Source organism: Triplophysa dalaica, chromosome 13 (genome assembly GCF_015846415.1).
Source record: "Triplophysa dalaica isolate WHDGS20190420 chromosome 13, ASM1584641v1, whole genome shotgun sequence".
NCBI lineage: Eukaryota > Metazoa > Chordata > Actinopteri > Cypriniformes > Nemacheilidae > Triplophysa > Triplophysa dalaica.
In genome coordinates this window covers 1542543-1560794 of record NC_079554.1, presented here as the reverse complement: position 1 = coordinate 1560794, position 18252 = coordinate 1542543, and the positions used below count along the sequence as shown (strand labels likewise).

Genomic DNA, 18252 nt, shown 5'->3' with positions numbered 1-18252 from the left:
GCGGCGGCGGGAGACACTTCACTAACTACTATGACGAAGGCGTGAATACTTACTAGGTGACACCCCCTATAGTCAACGGAGTCCACGCTACTACGGTAAAGGCGTGTCTTATGAATATTCATTAGGCGATAGCGAAATTGATTGGCCAAACTGGTGGAGCGTCCTGTTGTATTAAACACCAGTTGCAGCGCAGGTTTACCCAACCCACATGGATAAAACAATAAACATTGAAGAAAGGGAATATCTGAAAATAAACAACTAATCTTATTTATACAAGCATATTACAAATTACCTTCTGATTTTTCGAAGAAACTGCTCTATGGCCGAGTGAGGGCGCTATGTTTCTATTTCTCTAGACTCAAAAGAAGCTTGGATGAGCAATAACACTACAGGGATGTTAATAATTCAAGATTGTTTTATATGTGTGTATTCTTTTGATCCAATTACAAAACGGCACGAATATAATTATAACGTCACCACTTAAATATAATCATTATAATAGAACAAGTGTCGGTACTATTATTTTTCTAAGTCAGATAGGGAATAGTGAACAAATGAGTAATATCAGACGCAGAACTTTCACTCCGTTCCATACAATGAAGACCCTTATTTCATTTATTTAAAAAAAGATGCAGAGGGATTGTTAAATTGAACTTTCTTGAAATAAATGTAATGAAAGTAAATCCAGAGAGTTATTCATATACCCAAAAACATATTAGCTTTCAATAAACATGAGAAATGTCGAACGTATTACAGAATTAAGTGTGTTTCTACTGAGCCTTTGCTAAAACAAATAGAATGTGATTGACACCGCGCTGAAAAACAACATTATTAATATGAATACTCACATTTTCATAACGTCATACATTTAACACAGATTTCTTAAACAATACAGTAAATAGGTAAGGTGGTGTGGGATTTGAATTGGTTTTACATACAGCTCGCTGCATAAAAGCACAGGACAGGATGCGGCGATTACGTCACATCGCATGTTCGTCTGCAGGGCACCAATAAAGTTGCGCTATTCAAAATGTGCGAACACTTCCTGTTTTCATTCTTCATGTGACATTTGAGCAAATTCGTCTCGAAAGAAGGAAAAAAGCCTTCGGTAGCGCCACGTCAGGATTAAAGCTGTAGATAAACACCTCTTTACCGAACGACTCAAACACATCGAGCGTCATGGAGAGCAAATATAATCTGAAGAGTCCAGGTATGACATCACACACTTTAAATCTCACTCACATATGTTTAATGTCAAGAGTCCTGTCAGTTGTTATAGTCAATTTACCATAATGTTAGTCACATCATTCATATACACATATATAAACATATAACACATATATAAACACCAGAGAGCACTTTTTATTTTTACATTCCTCGTTGTCTAAATTCATCTGAGCACCCAGAGGACAGATGTTATAAAAGCCTTGACACAAAATCAGTATTCTCTTTTCTTCTAAGATGTGTCGTTGTTTTGTTTGAGGATCAGTTTGACACGTGCAATGAGAAATCATAATAGTGAAGTGTGTATCTCTACATTATGTACAATCTTGAGGAGTCACATAACTTTTTAATACTTGATGTCTCTGAGACCCCAAACATATGTTATTAAGTTTTGTGAATAAAATGTTAGGGAAGATTAGGAAAAAGCCATAAAGAATCAAACTGTTTTGTACATATTTCTGATCTATTGGGGGCATGACGACTGTAATGTTTTTATCTGTGTTTTTGGATTCAGTTAATGCTAACGAGAGTACTCGGCTTACAGTAAATTAAATATTTTCTGTGAATATAAGAAGCTGTTGTTTGTGTTTTCTGGGTTTATTAGCTGTAAAGAGATTGATGAAAGAGGCTGCGGAGCTCCGGGACCCAACAGAACATTATCACGCCCAACCACTGGAGGTGAGACACACTTCATGTTTACTTTTTTTTTAATGTGATGACTATCCTTATGCACCACTTCTCCCTCAAAAATCGATTTGTTTTGTTCAGGATAACCTTTTTGAATGGCACTTCTCCGTCAGAGGACCTCCAGACTCAGACTTTGATGGAGGAGTCTATCACGGCCGGATCGTGCTTCCCCCTGAATACCCAATGAAGCCCCCCAGCATCATTCTTCTCACTGTAAGACATACAATTAATAATAAATTAATTCAAAAGAATATGGCCGCAAACAGTCTCACAGGAAAATGTAGAAACCAGGGTCACTGTAGAACTGGGAAATCTAGTATAAATTGAAAAAAAATTGATGAACTCTTTTAGATTTTTCTTTTTCGCTGATAGTTTGTTGCAGTCCTTCACTGTTTCTGTCTGAATGGATGTGTTAGCTGATATAAAATGTTCTCTTATCCTCAGCCTAATGGAAGGTTTGAAGTTGGGAAGAAGATCTGTCTTAGTATTTCTGGTCACCATCCAGAGACATGGCAGCCATCATGGAGCAGTGTGTATCTCTACTTCTTCTCTCGATCTACATTTACATTAAACCAACTGACTCTGCAAATGAAACCTTTATCCAAAGCCAAATTACTATTTTAGAACATGAAACTGAAAATGACTCACAGTTCGGTGGTTTATTCAGTTGTCAAACAGATTGCTCATGACTTGACACTGATTCATTACAAAAATGTATGCATTTCAATGTTCAAATCTCAAAAGTACTTTAAGTGGCAGGTAATAATTATCACGATTGCAAAAAAAATGTAAAGGTTCTAAAAATAAGAAACAGGTAACATTATTCCTCATTTTTCAAATCTGAAGCACTTATACAGAGCAAAATACAAGAGTCACAGAGCAACATGCATTGTTAAGTTTTCCCCGTATCCAGTATCAAGGCGTGTGTTTTTCTGTGTCAGTTCGTACAGCATTGATAGCAATCATTGGATTCATGCCAACTAAAGGAGAAGGAGCGATCGGATCTCTGGATTACACTCCTGAGGAGAGAAGAGCCCTGGCCAAAAAGTAAGAGAAACCCTTTCATCACCCCACCAGTCTTCTGTTTTTCTTTCTTCTCTTGCTTTTCTAACATTTCCATTAAAAGTTTTATTTTATCATTTGTTAACATCAGATTAGTAACACATGAAAACCACGTGCTGCTTGAATATTTTTGAATAAAAGATGAAACTGCAGAAATGAGGTGGAAAACCTATCCATCTATTCATCCATCCATCCATCCATCCAGGTGGTGAGGTGGAACAGTTAAATTATAAATCTGACAACAAACTACAACAGCATTTCATCCCAGAGTGAGATAAACCTGAGAAGTTCCAGAATAACCATTTGGGCTGTGTATATTGATAAGAAGTGCGGGCCAAACACCAAACCTTGAGGGTTACCTTAATTTTGTTGGGAGTTTAAGTTAAGTAACTGAAATAAAATGTTCCCTGCAGAGTAACTTAAGTACTGTCTAACCCATTAGATTGACTCTCATCCCCTGGGTTTAAGACACATTTTTAACCATCAATTAAATGAGAAAATCCATCTGAATGTTGCAGTAGCAGCTTCACCTTGTAGAGGACAAAGACCTACAAACTAAACCATAAGGGGGCTTTCTGCAAAATCCCTATTAAGAGTTTATTAGCACATAGGGATTGATATGAAGGTTTCCCCCTCACATTTTTACATCTACTGCTGGTGTGCCTGGGGAAAACAAAGCCTAGACATCATGCGATCATGTTATGTCTTGCATCAAGCCTTGATGAACATTACACAGACAGCTTTTCCATCTCTTCTGGGATTTACATCCAACCTTAATCTGACCAATCCACACTGATATTGTGCATTGATGTATTAACAGGAGTTGTGAGATGACAGCTGCCACATCAAATATTTATGTACAAAATGTTGCCGAGCGTGATTATGTATTGTTAAAATGTTCCATACATATGGAATGTAGTTGTTTCTTGTGTTTATGGGAAAGAAAGTGATTGTGAAAAACAGTTTGCTTTAACTAATTTTAATGAGCTTGTTACTTTACTATTTTTCGATTGTAGCAATTTGGGTTTGTTTGGCAACAGTTGGTGTAATATTAAATCTTTACTCTATGAGATTTGGAGTTTAGATGCTGTTCGGTTGTGAAACTCTCATTGTGTGAAAATCTGGTGGCACTCCAGAGATCAGGATGTGTTTATTGAGTCCAGCTGATCCATAATGATGACATGTGTGGGCCTGTGGAGTCCTTTAGATAGAAATACATCAGAAGACGTTAAGAGATGTGCGACAGATCTCTGTTCTCTGTAGTGAATCTCTTATCAACACATCCTAATTAAACACCCCCCCCCCTCCCCCAACCAAAAACACACACACATACCAGCACATTAACACACATCACATCACACACACATCTGTGAGTTTCAACATCAATGACTTCACAATCATCAACCTGCCATCCAAACATCAGCTCAACTACATCTTTATATACTTAATAGATGTTTATGCATTTGTATTTTTTCCTCGATGCTGATTTTAAAGATGTGTTTAACACAGTCTTGCAGAGATATTTATATAAATGATATATACTATAGTTAAAAAAACATCCTCTTACTGAGAGTTGCAATGTCAGCTTTTGGGGGCTTGTCTTTTACCCAGACACCTGTTACTACACATGAATTTCCAATGTCATGATCAGATCTTTATTAAATCCTAATTATACTATGGTCTGTTTGAATACTGGATTCTGATTGGCTGGAAGGTGTGCATTAAGTAAGGGATAATCCACGGCTATTCTTGCATTAAATGATTTTAATGAACAGCTAGCCGTGGATTATTCCATTTATACCATTGTTATTTGCCAAGTTAAAGCTTTTATTGATGATAGCAGAGTCATTTTAGATCAAACAGGTGAAAAGACAGTTATTTTGTAAATTCATTTTAAATGTAATCAAACTGACTGGAGCTACCCGTTTTTTAATGCACACCATCCAGCCAATCAGAATCCAGTATTCAAACAGACCATGGTATAAAACAGTTTAGTGCACAGGTAGTTCCAGAATGTGATGGAGATCATTAGCTGGTGCGTGTCTGTCAGGGGTTGTTGATGTGCAGTTGTGTTCATGTTTGTGTGTATGTGTTATAGGTCTCAGGACTTCTGTTGTGAAACGTGTGGTAGCTGTATGCGTACTGCTCTGCAGGCTCTCTCTCCTGACAGTGACCTTCGACCTGCTGATCCTCAGGCACACAGACTCGCCCAGCAGATCAACTTTAAGGTGAAAACAAACACACATGTCAAATTTCTTTTCACTCTTTACAACCAGATCTGGATAGATTCAAGATTTTTATTATATAATCCTTTATTTATGTAGCAATTTAGCAAATTTGTGACACCTGAATGTCAGTAACGTTACACTAATATAATGAAATATCTAAAAAGAAAAATAATTTCTCCAGCATATTTTAAAATGACCCAAAAATCAAATACAATATAGTACACCTCTTACACACGCTATCTCATCTGTTAAAAACTTCATCTGACTGTTGGCTGGAATATTAGAAATAAAAACAAATATAGATTATAAGCTAAAATAAAAATCTGTTTGTCATACACTGTTGAGTCAACTTAAAATAAGGCAACCTATAGCAAGAACACTTTTTGACTCAAGTACACTTTCCTCAAATGATTACTTTCAAGTCATATGCTGTAATAAAATAAAAAGTCAATTTTGTAAATACAATACAAATAAAAAACAAAACATTTTTAGTTGACTATTTGTCTATTACTTTAATTGTATATACTTTCTGCCTAATATCCAGTCGTGGCCAAAAGTTTTGAGAATTACATAAATATTGGAAACTGGAAAAGTTCGTGCTTAAGTTTTTATAATAGCAATTTGCATATACTCCAGAATGTTATGAAGAGTTATCAGATGAATTGCATAGTCCTTCTTTGCCATGAAAATTAACTTAATCCCAAAAAAACCTCTCCACTGTATTTCATTGCTGTCATTAAAGGACCTGCTGAGATCATTTCAGTAATCATCTTGTTAACTCAGGTGAGAATGTTGACAAGCACAAGGCTGGAGATCATTATGTCAGGCTGATTGGGTTAGAATGGCAGACTTGACATGTTAAAAGGAGGGTGATGCTTGAAATCATTGTTCTTCCATTGTTAACCATGGTGACCTGCAAAGAAATGTGTGCAGCCATCATTGCGTTGCATAAAAATGCACTAAGATTGCACCTAAATCAACAATTTATAGGTTCATCAAGAACTTCAAGGAAAGAGGTTCAATTCTTGTAAAGAAGGCTTCAGGGCGTCCAAGAAAGTCCAGCAAGTGCGAGGATCGTCTCCTAAAGAGGATTCAGCTGCAGGATCGGAGTGTCACCAGTGCAGAGCTTGCTCAGGTATGGCAGGAGGCAGGTGTGAGCGCATCTCCACGCAGTGAGGCGAAGACTTTTGGAAGATGGCCTGGGGTCAAGAAGGGCAGCAAAGAAGCCACTTCTCTCCAAAAAAAACATCAGGGACAGATTGATCTTCTGCAGAAAGTATAGTGAATGGACTGCTGAGGACTGGGGCAAAGTCATATTCTCTGATGAAGCCCCTTTCCGATTGTTTGGGGCATCTGGAAAAAGGCTTGTCCGGGGAAGAAAAGGGGAGCGCTACCATCAGTCCTGTGTCATGCCAACAGTAAAGCATCCTAACACCATTCATGTGTGGGGTTGCTTCTCATCCAAGGGAGTGGGCTCACTCACAATTCTGCCCCAAAACACAGCCATGAATAAAGAATTGTAACAAAACACCCTCCAACAGCCACTTCTTCCAACAATCCAACAACAGTTTGGTGAAGAACGATGCATTTTCCAGCATGATGGAGCACCGTGCCATGACGCAAAAGTTATAACTAAGTGATTCGGGGACCAGAATGTTGAAATTTTGGGTCCATGGCATGGAAACTCCCCAGATCTTAATCCCATTGAGAACTTGTGGTCAATCCTCAAGAGGCGGGTGGACAAACAAAAACCCACTAATTCTGACAAACTCCAAGAAGTTATTTTGAAAGAATGGGTTGCTATCAGTCAGGATTTGAACCAGAAGTTGATTGAGAGCATGCCCAGTCGAATTGCAGAGGTCCTGAAAAAGAAGGGCCAACACTGCAAATACTGACTCTTTGCATAAATGTCATCTAATGGTCGATAAAAGCCTTTGAAACGTATGAAGTGCTTGTAATTATATTTCAGTACATCACAGAAACAACTGAAACAAAGATCTAAAAGCAGTTTAGCAGCAAACTTTTTGAAAACGAATATTTATGTAATTCTCAAAACTTTTGGCCACGACTGTAGACCAAAGCTTTGATCAAATAACTTTTTGTTTCACTGTGTCATGCACTTACTACTCAACACTGAACATGTCTGTCAATCATGATAAAATCAACAAATGTCATTCATAAAAAAACTAAACACTGCAGATAACTGAAGTGACAACAACAATAAAACATAAAGAAAGCGAGCGAAACCCAAACACTAATCATGAAAAGAAAAATAAAGAAATAACCATTGAATTGAACATGCTGCAATGCATGCTGGGAACTTTTAGACTCTTGCAATACTGTTTGTTCAGGTTACACGGTTTTGCAAGTTGGGCAAACTTTTTGACATGTTTTAGACAAACCAAACAAAATGATCTTTGTAAGGAAAACTATTAGCCTAATCTTGTTCAGCATCTGGCAAAATAATAGATGATTTCTTCAACTAAAAATTCTTTGTTCAAGTTACTTTATGACCTTATATACAGTAATGGCGACAACTAAATGACCATGACTGGTGAGAAAAACAAATGGCCAATACATTTCCTAAAACATGACAAACATTTATTTTGCATGCATATAAATATAGAATATTGACTTTCTTTTAGAACGAGTTCTTCTGTGTAGGTGTCTGTTAACAGATGTTGTGTTGTTTGTGTGATCAGGCTGAATCCAGTTCAGACAGTGGCGGTGCATCGGCAGCTTCCAGTCAAGCTGAACAGCACAGCACCAGCGGATTCACCGCAGACGACAGAGACTCACAGGACTCGACATCAGCTGAGCAGGTGACACAGCATTCATCACGTCCTCTTCACTGTCATGTTTCCGGCCTGTTCATAGTAACCGTCTTTCTTTCTTCTTCAGTCTGGATCAACCTCTCTGGCTCCTCAGACCTCAACTGAAGGTCCGTCTTCTTCAGTTGCTCCGAGTCCACGGCAGAGACGCACACAGAACCAGACCCAGTCCCCGAGATACCCCGCCTTTACAGCATCCCCCGTCGCCCAGCAACCTCCACAGGACACCGGTCACACGGGCTCGGTCGTCCTGATTGTCCTCCTCACGCTCGCTCTCGCTGCACTCATCTTCCGCAGAATCTATCTGGCCAACGAGTATAAATTTGATTATGAGCTGTGAACTGTAGACCTGCGTCATCATCTGACTGTCTGTCCTGCGTTAATTTTCCCTTAGCTCTCGACAGCTTCATATACGGCATAAAATGGTCTTTAATATAACCAGGAAAGGTAACGTTAAAGCTGTCTCCCCTCCCCAAAAAAAGCTTTTATATTTTGCATATAGAAAGTGAAGTGTAATTTAAGGAAAAAAATTTTTTTGCTTTGTGACATTAGCATAATTTTCGTTTGATGACGGTTAAAGAGACGTTCACTCAAAAACTGCAATTCCGACATCATTTATTCTTCCACATATGAAGATATTTTGAGAAATGTCTCAGTGGTTTTGTGTTCATACAATGGATACGATGGGGTTAAGTGTTGTTTGGTTATCAACATTCTTCAAAAAAGTCTTCTGTGTTCTGCAGAAGAAAGAAACTGAGTAAACGTGAGTAAATTATGAATTTATTTTTTGGGTGAACTGTCCCTTTAAGCACGTTACTAAACTGTCCTTACTGTGGTCAAAAACAGAATTATATGTTGCTCATAGGACATAATTGTTCTATTTGTTGTATTGTCTATAATTTATAATGTTTTTAATAAAAGGAAAAATGTCTGCACAAAATATGTTAGAAAACGAAACAACAAAGCAGACAAGTCAGACTTCTTGTTGTTTGTCATAAAAATGATGTCAGGAAATTATTTAATTTTGCTTTTTTGGCTGTCCACAAGTTTATTAGGGTGTGAGACTGGGGTTTCCATTTACCAAAAATACTTTTATAGGAATCACAGTTACAGTTTCAGTGTGCAACATTTACTCTCAGCCTGATTTAAATATATTACTCATATCTGAAAACTAATGAACAGAATTAAACATTTAAACAGTGTATTCATGTAGACGTGTGGTTGTTATATTTTACTTAAACACTTGCTAAAGCGCTCTGTTCAGCTGGTTGGTGCATATCTTTTTGAATTAATTTGGAACTTTCAAAATGATTTTATTTTACAGGTAGATCTTAAAGTTTTTAAACTGATGTCAAGTAAGCTGATCGATGTGGTAATGTTGTAGCCTTAAAAATATCTGTTACACCTAAAACATCCTAGTAAGGACCTATCAATTGATGCTTTTTTGTAGATGACCTAATGTTTAAATGGACATATACTGCAATAAATGTGATATATATATATATCTATATGTGTGTAATATATACAGGGTCAAATAATGAAATAAAGCAAAAATCTGTACAAAATATAATTTGTCATTTAACATTAGCCTCATAAATTACTCTTTGTGTGTTTGAACATTTAGAGCATCACACTGTGACTGTGTTGTGGGTTTTTATGTGTAGTAAAACGTTTATTTTCGTAAAAGGGTAAAGTTAAAATAAACGAGCAAGCGATCGGAAAATAAATTTGCGCGTCCTGGACATTTTGGGAATGCCGTCATATTTCCCAGAGGAAGCGTTGCTCCTGCTAGACCAATCACTGCGCTCGTGCGGCTCCCGCGTGCAGCTCATTGCTCAAATATCTCGGCGTTCATCTCTTCACGCGCTGTCAACATCGATTGAAGGATGGTGCGACTCGACTGAATGCGCGGTGTCCGTCACCATGTGTGCCTTTATAAGACTCGCGCTGCTTCTGATGTGCGCGTGTGCGTGCGGTGACTGCCGGAGGATGAGACGCAGCATCAGGACCAGACCAGTGCAGCATCACCTAAACTCAGTTTCAACTCCGCATCACAAACACGGAAAGTAAGTGCCTCTCTTACTCTAAAGCCTGTTTAGAGAAGTGAAAGATTTGAGTACACGTGGAATCCTCTTAAGATGTTAAAAAGTTGCCTAAACGGGTTTGCAAATTAAATTTTTATGAATTAAATAAGGGACATCTATTTCATCGCTTCATAAAAACTTACATTTCTATGTATTGGTTAATAACAATTGGCCGTTTTAAAAACCTAAATGATTGGATGATGTATACTACATGTATCCCCAATGCATTTATTTCATATGAAATTAGCACTGCTAGTATAAAATTTATGTTCTCATTTGGATTATATCAGTGCTGAAAGAATAAAATCCTATAAAAGAAAGTTAGCCTGAAAACATAAACATTTGGTAATTATTGTCTATGTGTAACGTCACACCTCAGTATGATGGAGGGATTGAGTTTATTAATGCAGAGTATTCTCAAAAAACCACAGGGAATCTACATTTATTAGATATTATTTACTTAAATGATCTCGCTTGATCTATAAACACCTTGCACTGTGCTTTGTTTTACCTTTTTGTGTTTATGTGTTTCTCTTATTTACTCCTGTAAAGCGGCTTTGGAACAATGCACATTGTGAAAAGTATTATATAAATAAAATAGAATTGTTGATTTTACATGAGAAAGCTGTTGTTTATTTTTGCAGTCCACTTTTCAAGAAGATGGATGAAACCAAGACACATCAGGTGAAGTCAGATCATCTTCTGCGTGTTGATGATCATGATTTCACCATGAGACCAGCATTCGCAGGTAAAGCGAAGTTTAATATTCTGTTTAAGTAAAATGTCGGTATTTAAAATGCTTTTTTAAATGTATTTATTTATTAGTAAGTAAATTAATTACTTACTTAAATTAATTTATTCATCCAATAAATCTACCTCATTTTTATGCTTTTACTTCCACAGCACTGCAATTCAAAAATCCTGTAAAAGATCTAAAAATATATTGTTAAAGATTCTTGCTGTCCAGTGTTAGTTTGGCCACTGGAAAAAAAACAGTTGCAGTATTTTGTCCAATCTCCTATATTTTAACATTTCGTACCTCAAATAAAGTGTTTTGCCTTGTTCTTCTTCTGAAGCAACACTCCATAGGGCATTAACATGTGTTTATTATTGGAATGCACTATAGCTGCCTGAATATGAAAATATGAAGTGCTCTTTAAGACCTATCCAGTGTTGTGTTACTCTGAAAAAGTAATGAATTACTAGTTACTCATTACATATTCAATAGTGTTAGTAGATTACTGTACAAATGACTCTCTCCTAAAAGTATTTTTAATGACTTACTACTATTTACTTTCTCTACATCAACCTTGATTAGTTAAGTGATTCAAGTTTATTTAATTCATTCAAATAAATCATATTAAACTACAAAATGTAGTATGATTATCTGACTAAAGTATTACAAATGTGAGAATTACACATTAAAGCTCAGATATTAAAATTAGCAGAGCTAGGCTGCTTAAACGGCCTTGGCCCATTGTGTTACGGGTGTAGGACTTGAGACGCTTTAAACAGGAGAAGCTCCTTTCTACACCTGCAGATGTAGCTCCAATTGTTGCCACTAATGAGAACAGTTTGTAAAGCTGAGGCATTGCACTGTCTAACTCCATGTCTTTAAGGAACACCAAGTAATCACACAGCTTTCCCCTGTTACTCTGCAAGTCCTGATCTGAATAGAGGACTTGAAGTTCAGACCTCAGTCTCCCTGAATCAAACTGATGGCCATAACTTTTCAGGACACTTTGGAAGGCCTCCTCTGGAAATGCTTGTCTCATGTCATCAAATTTCCGTGGATTGACTAATTCTAAGAAAAGCATACTTTCCAAATTTGAAAAACGTCGAGGAATCTGCTCCAAGATGTTATCAAGGATGGCCATGTACAGATTTCTGTAGCGCTCTTGAGGATCCTGCATTTGAGTCAGACGGCGCTTTCTCATGGGCTCATCTCTTGGGTCTGATGTGAGATCTGCTGCTTTGGCATAAACAGCTTGGAAAGCCCCCTCTGACCTCTTCTCTTTGACAAATGCAAGAAGAGACTCAATTCTTTTCTTGCAGTAAAGAACATCCATCGCTCTCTGCTGGATAATATCAAAGACCACATCAATCTCAGAGAAGATTTGTTCATATGTGTACAACATGAACACAAACTCAAAATTATCCAGTTTCCTCACAAAGCCTTTGGCACAATCCAATGTATCATCATCCATTGTCGTATCTGCAATGATGTTATCAAATGTCTGCAGGAGGCCATCATAATTGTTTGCCACAGTGCTCACTATCCGTGATGTGAAATTCCATCGAGAAGGAGCGTTTCTGGGCAACCTTGAGCAGACTGCAGACTCCAGAAAAGATGTCCTCTTTGTGGATTTTGAGAAAAATGTGGCAAACCCAGAGAGTGATGCAAAACACATTCTGCACTCAGGCAAGCATTTGGCCCCCTGTGACAGCACCAGATTCAGTCTGTGTGCATAGCAATGCACAAACATAGCACTGGGGGCTATTGCTTTCACTTTGGCCTGCAGACCATTGAGAGCTGAAGCCATGACAGCAGCCCCATCATAGGTCTGTGCCACAAGCTTATCCTTAAAATTGTAGCCCTGCATGTTCTCATTTAAAACATCAAAAACATTTAAAGCATCTCGCCCCCCAGAAACATCAAAAAATCCAATGAAGCGCTCCTGAATTTTACCTGCACTATCCACATAGCGAACAATGACAGAGAGTTGGGCACGGCAGGATATATCAGTGGTTTCATCCACCTGCCATCCAAAAAAGGGAGCATCCTGAATTTCATCTCTGATCTGATCAGAAATGGTGGCTGCAAGAGCAGAGATCAAGTCATTTTGACAAGTCATATTTAGCCAATGTTTCTGTGAACTCCCTGTAATTCCCCTTGTTGGATGATTCACTACTCTCATCATGTCCCCTAAATGACAGCTCCTGCCGGCAAAGTAAGGATGTCACATCAATAAGGTGGTTTAGGAAGGCCCTGTTTTGTTTAACAGTTTCATTATGTTTAGCCACTTGAATGCGAGCACCTTCATTGATTGCATGCTCAACCCTGATCCTGCCCATGCAACTTAATCTTGCACATGCACTCACATGTTCATTGCTATTTTCATGCCTTTTATATGCCCAGTCAAAGTTTGACAGATCTCCAAACCCCAATTTTGACCAAACAACACATCCATGAGATGGTTTCATCAAGAGACATGGCCAGCAGTACATTTTCTTTTTCACAGCACTTCCAGTCAGCCAGCTAACTTTGTCATACCAGGAGAGCTGAAAAGACCTGTTACTTTTCTCTATCTTTTGCACTAAATCAATCTTAGGTGTTGATCTGCCCTGCTGTTTAATTCTAAGTTTCTCCTCGTAAGGAAGACTTTCTAATGGCTTTGCCAAAATCAGGTTGACAATATTAGCACTGTCTGCCATCGTGTGCAGTTTGCTAGCTGGCTAGTTCAGACTATATGAATTAATGAACAAACGATCTAATATATATTTATATATATATATATATATTTAACTCAACGGGAGGAAATGTGGGAATTATGTTAAACTGAAACAATGAATGTGGTGTGAAATTGTGTGTAATATACGATGAAGGTTGCAGCAGTTTGTCTTTCGACTACACATGCAAAATCCGCGATGGGACTGAGTTGGAAATGGAGACACAGAGTGATACGCGTCATAATCTGAAGACCACGCCCACACCAACCGTCTCTTTGCATTGCGAGAAGCTGCCGCCTCCTTGTCATTTATGATTTATAACAAAAAAAATGTCTAAAAGCTGATATGTGACAATGTGTATAGCAAACAAGCTAAAAAAAAACAAGAAATACGTTTTTACAAGCTGTCGACCCCCAAAAACGAGCGTTTTAGGACATAAAAGTGGATTAAAAAGAGATGACAGACCCTCCAATCATCACGCAGACGCTCGGAGTCCGGGCCAGCCCACTCCTCCATTCATCCCAGAGACGCTGAGCGTCCGTGGGCGGGACATAATCGCAGCATTATCCAATGACCGTCTTGTTTCTAAGCACTGAAAAAAACTGTTTAAAGCAGCCCCATTGAAGTCAATGGACGCTGGGCTTAAACAGAGTAATGCACTGTACGCTACGGGAATGAATGAGAAGGAAATCGAGTCAGCCGACCTAAATAGCTGATTCTGAACGAAATTGTATTCGTTCGAGATGAACGTGTTTAACGCATTTTTAGTCAATTACAATGTTAACATAATAGTACATATATTTGACCATTCATTTTTTGACAATTATAGGGGAAGCTGAGCTTCCCTTGCAGTCTTAAAGAAATCGCGTCTGCATTTAAGCGATGCCCAATTGGCATTAAGGGGCCTAAAGTGTGCCAAGAAAACATCCCCCACACCATTACACCACCACCATAATTGCATTAATGAGAAATTGAACAGTGTAATTAAATTACAGAAAAGAAGAGTAATCCCTTACTTTACTTTTCCAGTGGAAAAGTAATTATATCACAGTTACTAATTACACCCAACGCTGGAAATATCACCCGGCCCTCATGAGATGTTCTGAGACACGTGCAAGACCTGCCTCACGAAAATCTAGATCTAAATTCTGATCCTTTGCTGATCTGAGAATACTGTTGTATTTTTTTGTTATCATGAATATGACGCTTAACTTTCAGACTCATGTCTACTGGCTGACTTGATATTTGTGTTCATGAGCAATTGTTTAGATGTTCCTAATTAATTGGACGATGTACATTAAAACACGTTTGTATTTCCAATAAAGTTGACATATTCCTGATATTGATTCATTTACATGACGAATTGTGTTTTTAAACTGAAACGTGTTTGTCTTGTTCAGGTCCGGCGGTGCCAGTGGGTGTAGATGTGCAGGTGGAGAGTTTGGACAGTATCTCAGAGGTCGATATGGTGAGAAGAGTGTTTTTTGTGAACTTTTGATCTTCGGTGTAATGGTATTTGAGTGTAAATGGCTGGATTATATGTCAATCTCAGTATTTGTGATTAACTTTCCCTCTAAAAGCATATGACATCTAGACTTGCTTTTGTTTATCGTATCAGTGCCGATGTTTACGAGCAAGGGGAGATCTGATGTTACGTAATATGCTATGGGGATAATCCAGTGACCCAGCAGCCAATCAGAAAGCTTCGTCCATCTGAAACTCTGAAAGCTGTCAGTAATGCCAACAGATGGGAACATTTCATCAAGACAACATTAACGCTGCATGGGTTGCATAGTTTCCCTCTGTTTAATGCACCTTTGGTGGTTTGCCTTTACGCGTTCACATGACCAGTCCTGTTCCTCTCTCATGCCATCTCATGTTTCTGTCATCTCTTCACTGTATTATTCTATTAAGCTATTAAAAGAGAAAAAAGAGAAAAAGGCAAACAAGCAGGTTGCCCCAAACTTGCATCATTGAGTTTATGTTATTTTGTGTTTAACATCGCGTCATGTTTTATAATACAGGACTTCACCATGACGCTCTACCTGAGACACTACTGGAAGGACGAGCGTCTGTCTTTTTCCAGTAAAACCAATAAAAGCATGACCTTCGATGGTCGACTGGTGAAGAAGATCTGGGTACCTGACGTTTTCTTCGTCCATTCTAAACGTTCCTTTATTCATGACACCACCACAGAGAACGTCATGATCAGAGTTTATCCTGATGGTAAAGTTCTCTACAGCCTGAGGTGAGCAGAAGAGAACAGAAGTCCACATGACATCATCCGTCACAGTCATGTTTCAGCGTGTTTCTGTGCTTCAGGGTGACTGTAACTTCAGCGTGTAATATGGACTTCAGCCGCTTCCCGCTGGACACACAGACCTGCACACTAGAGCTGGAGAGCTGTGAGAGATGCATGCTTCTCCTGCATGATTATTCTCAATGCTTCAGATGCATGCTTCCCATCACTGATTTTCAAGCATGCTTATTTTGCATTCTTTCCCTGAATGTTTCTAATGCATGCCTTCTCTGGGTGCTTCCACTGCAAGCTTCTTCTGCATAGTTCCCCTGGACACTTTTCCTGCATTGTTTCCTCTGCGTCCTTCTCCTGGATGCTCCAACTGTGTGCTTACCCATGCATGCTTTACCTTCCCCTACAATCCTTCCCAACATGCTTCCCCTTCATGGTTCTCCTGGATTTCCCTGCACGTTTGCCTTGCATGTTTCTCCTACCTCACATTTCCCCGACAATCCTTTCCCCTGCATGCTGTTCCTGCATGCTTCCCCTGTGAACTTCTGCTGCATGTTTCTCCTGTACTCTTCCTCTGAATTCCTTTCCAACATGATATCCTGCATACTTCGCTTGCATGCTTCCCTGCATACTTTTCCCACACACTTTCCCTACATTCCTTCCCAACATGTTTCCCCCACATGCTTTCCCTGTCTACTGTATTCCTACCTGCATGCTTCTTCTCCAACAAGCTTCCCTTGAGGGCTCTCTGCCTCTGCATGCTTCTCCAGTATTATTCCCTGCATGCTTCTCCTTCATGTTTTTCCTACATACTTCATACTTCTTCTTCCTTAATCTCTAACATTACACGTTTATGTGCTGTATGTCCAGACGCCTACACTGATGAAGACCTGATGCTCTACTGGAAGAGTGGAGATGAATCACTGAGCACAGATGATAAAATCTCTCTCTCTCAGTTCCTCATTCAGGAGTTCCACACAACCTCCAGACTGGCTTTCTACAGCAGCACAGGTACAGATCAAAGCTTTAAAGCACACTGCTCTCATTGTGGCTGTAAAATAATGGATCATACTCAGGACTATCCCAGACAGTTTCTTCATATTGTTTAATGTCCGCATGTTGTCATTCATGTCTTCTGCAGGTTGGTACAATCGTCTGTACATCAACTTCACTCTGCGGCGTCATATCTTCTTCTTTCTGCTGCAGACCTACTTTCCTGCCACTCTGATGGTCATGTTGTCCTGGGTGTCCTTCTGGATCGACCGGCGGGCCGTTCCTGCCAGAGTTTCTTTAGGTGATTTCAGAAAAAAACACTGGGGTTGTTTTTAAGTAAATGCTGAAATGTGCCGAGGGATTTATGTCAGTTGTGATGATGTAAGTCTGTTAAAGTTTTCCTGTAGCTCTGTGGTAAGAGCATTGTGTTAACAATGCAAGGTTGTGGGTTCGATCCCAGGGGATTGCAAATACCTATCCTACCTACCTATGTCTGCCAAATGCCTAAATGTAATGTAAATGTAAAGCTCTATGTCCAAGTATTCCTAGAAAAAGTTCAACTGATTGTTTTATTCATCGTTGTCATTTATTTCTGCAGGCATTACCACGGTGCTGACCATGTCCACCATCATCACGGGAGTCAACGCTTCCATGCCCCGAGTGTCTTACATTAAAGCCGTGGACATTTACCTGTGGGTCAGCTTCGTCTTTGTCTTTCTGTCTGTTCTCGAGTACGCGGCCGTGAACTATTTAACAACAGTGAATGATGGGACTGAACGCAAGTTAAGACAGAAGGCAAGTACACACCTGTCCTGCATTAATAACATGCTTGGAATACAAATAAAATCCCAAACACTATAGATGCACTGTAGCACTAGGACAGATTACTGAAAGCTTTTGTCACCAGTTTTCTGTTTTTTTCATGACAGCATGCACCCTGCGCATGTGATGCGTCCCACACAAGGACTGTAATGCTGAATGGAGCGTGCAGTAATCCCGATAGCAACGGCCTGGCAGGATTCACCCAAACCACCGGTGTGGAAGATAAACAGGACCGCAAGCTTGTGCATCTGTCTGTGGAAGATGACGGTGCGGGACGCAAGAAGAAATCTCTCCGTGGCCTCCACATCATTCAGAACACCCATGTCATCGACTCATACTCATGCATGATCTTCCCAGGGGCCTTTATATTCTTTAATGTCATATACTGGTCTGTGTACTGCTGACGTGCCTTACCATTGGGTCGTGTTTGTGGAGTGTTATCAGAAGTGTTCTTAGACATATTGTTTGTTTAAATGTCTCACTATCTTGAATGTTTGAAGAAAGTCATAAATGATGATTTTCATTTTTGGTCATCTGTCCCTTTAAGAAAAGCGTGACATCCAAATGATCAAATAAAAACAATCTTTTCTTTTCAAATGTCTATAAACGTTCTGCCTCTG

The 18252-nt window shown here is 39.0% G+C and overlaps 2 protein-coding genes across 2 annotated transcripts; both read left to right on the top strand.

Moving 5' to 3' along the window:
• The first annotated feature begins 1032 nt into the window (after positions 1–1032).
• On the top strand, positions 1033–9240 carry ube2j1 (ubiquitin-conjugating enzyme E2, J1). Its single transcript, XM_056763608.1, has 8 exons — positions 1033–1210; positions 1829–1902; positions 1993–2124; positions 2356–2440; positions 2853–2958; positions 5072–5201; positions 7904–8023; positions 8103–9240. Exons 1-8 carry the CDS (start codon positions 1180–1182, stop codon positions 8370–8372), a joined length of 948 nt encoding a protein of 315 aa, XP_056619586.1. The 5' UTR covers positions 1033–1179; the 3' UTR covers positions 8373–9240.
• Positions 9241–10767: 1527 nt separating this feature from the next.
• gabrr2b (gamma-aminobutyric acid type A receptor subunit rho2b) lies at positions 10768–18036 on the top strand. Its single transcript, XM_056763611.1, is given in 8 exon segments — positions 10768–10864; positions 14967–15034; positions 15591–15814; positions 15889–15971; positions 16688–16828; positions 16959–17111; positions 17409–17619; positions 17718–18036. Coding segments are annotated over 8 exon segments (1287 nt in total). The 5' UTR covers positions 10768–10776.
• The last annotated feature ends 216 nt before the right edge of the window (positions 18037–18252 follow it).

What these genes read in the sequence shown, in the direction of transcription:
- ube2j1 (XM_056763608.1), top strand. Translation starts at nt 1,180, where the DNA reads ATGGAGAGCAAATATAATCTGAAGAGTCCAG. An exon ending in ATCACGCCCAACCACTGGAG is followed by an intron (nt 1,903 to 1,992) that starts GTGAGACACACT and finishes TGTTTTGTTCAG; the next exon opens with GATAACCTTTTTGAATGGCA. An exon ending in ACTCGACATCAGCTGAGCAG is followed by an intron (nt 8,024 to 8,102) that starts GTGACACAGCAT and finishes TTTCTTCTTCAG; the next exon opens with TCTGGATCAACCTCTCTGGC.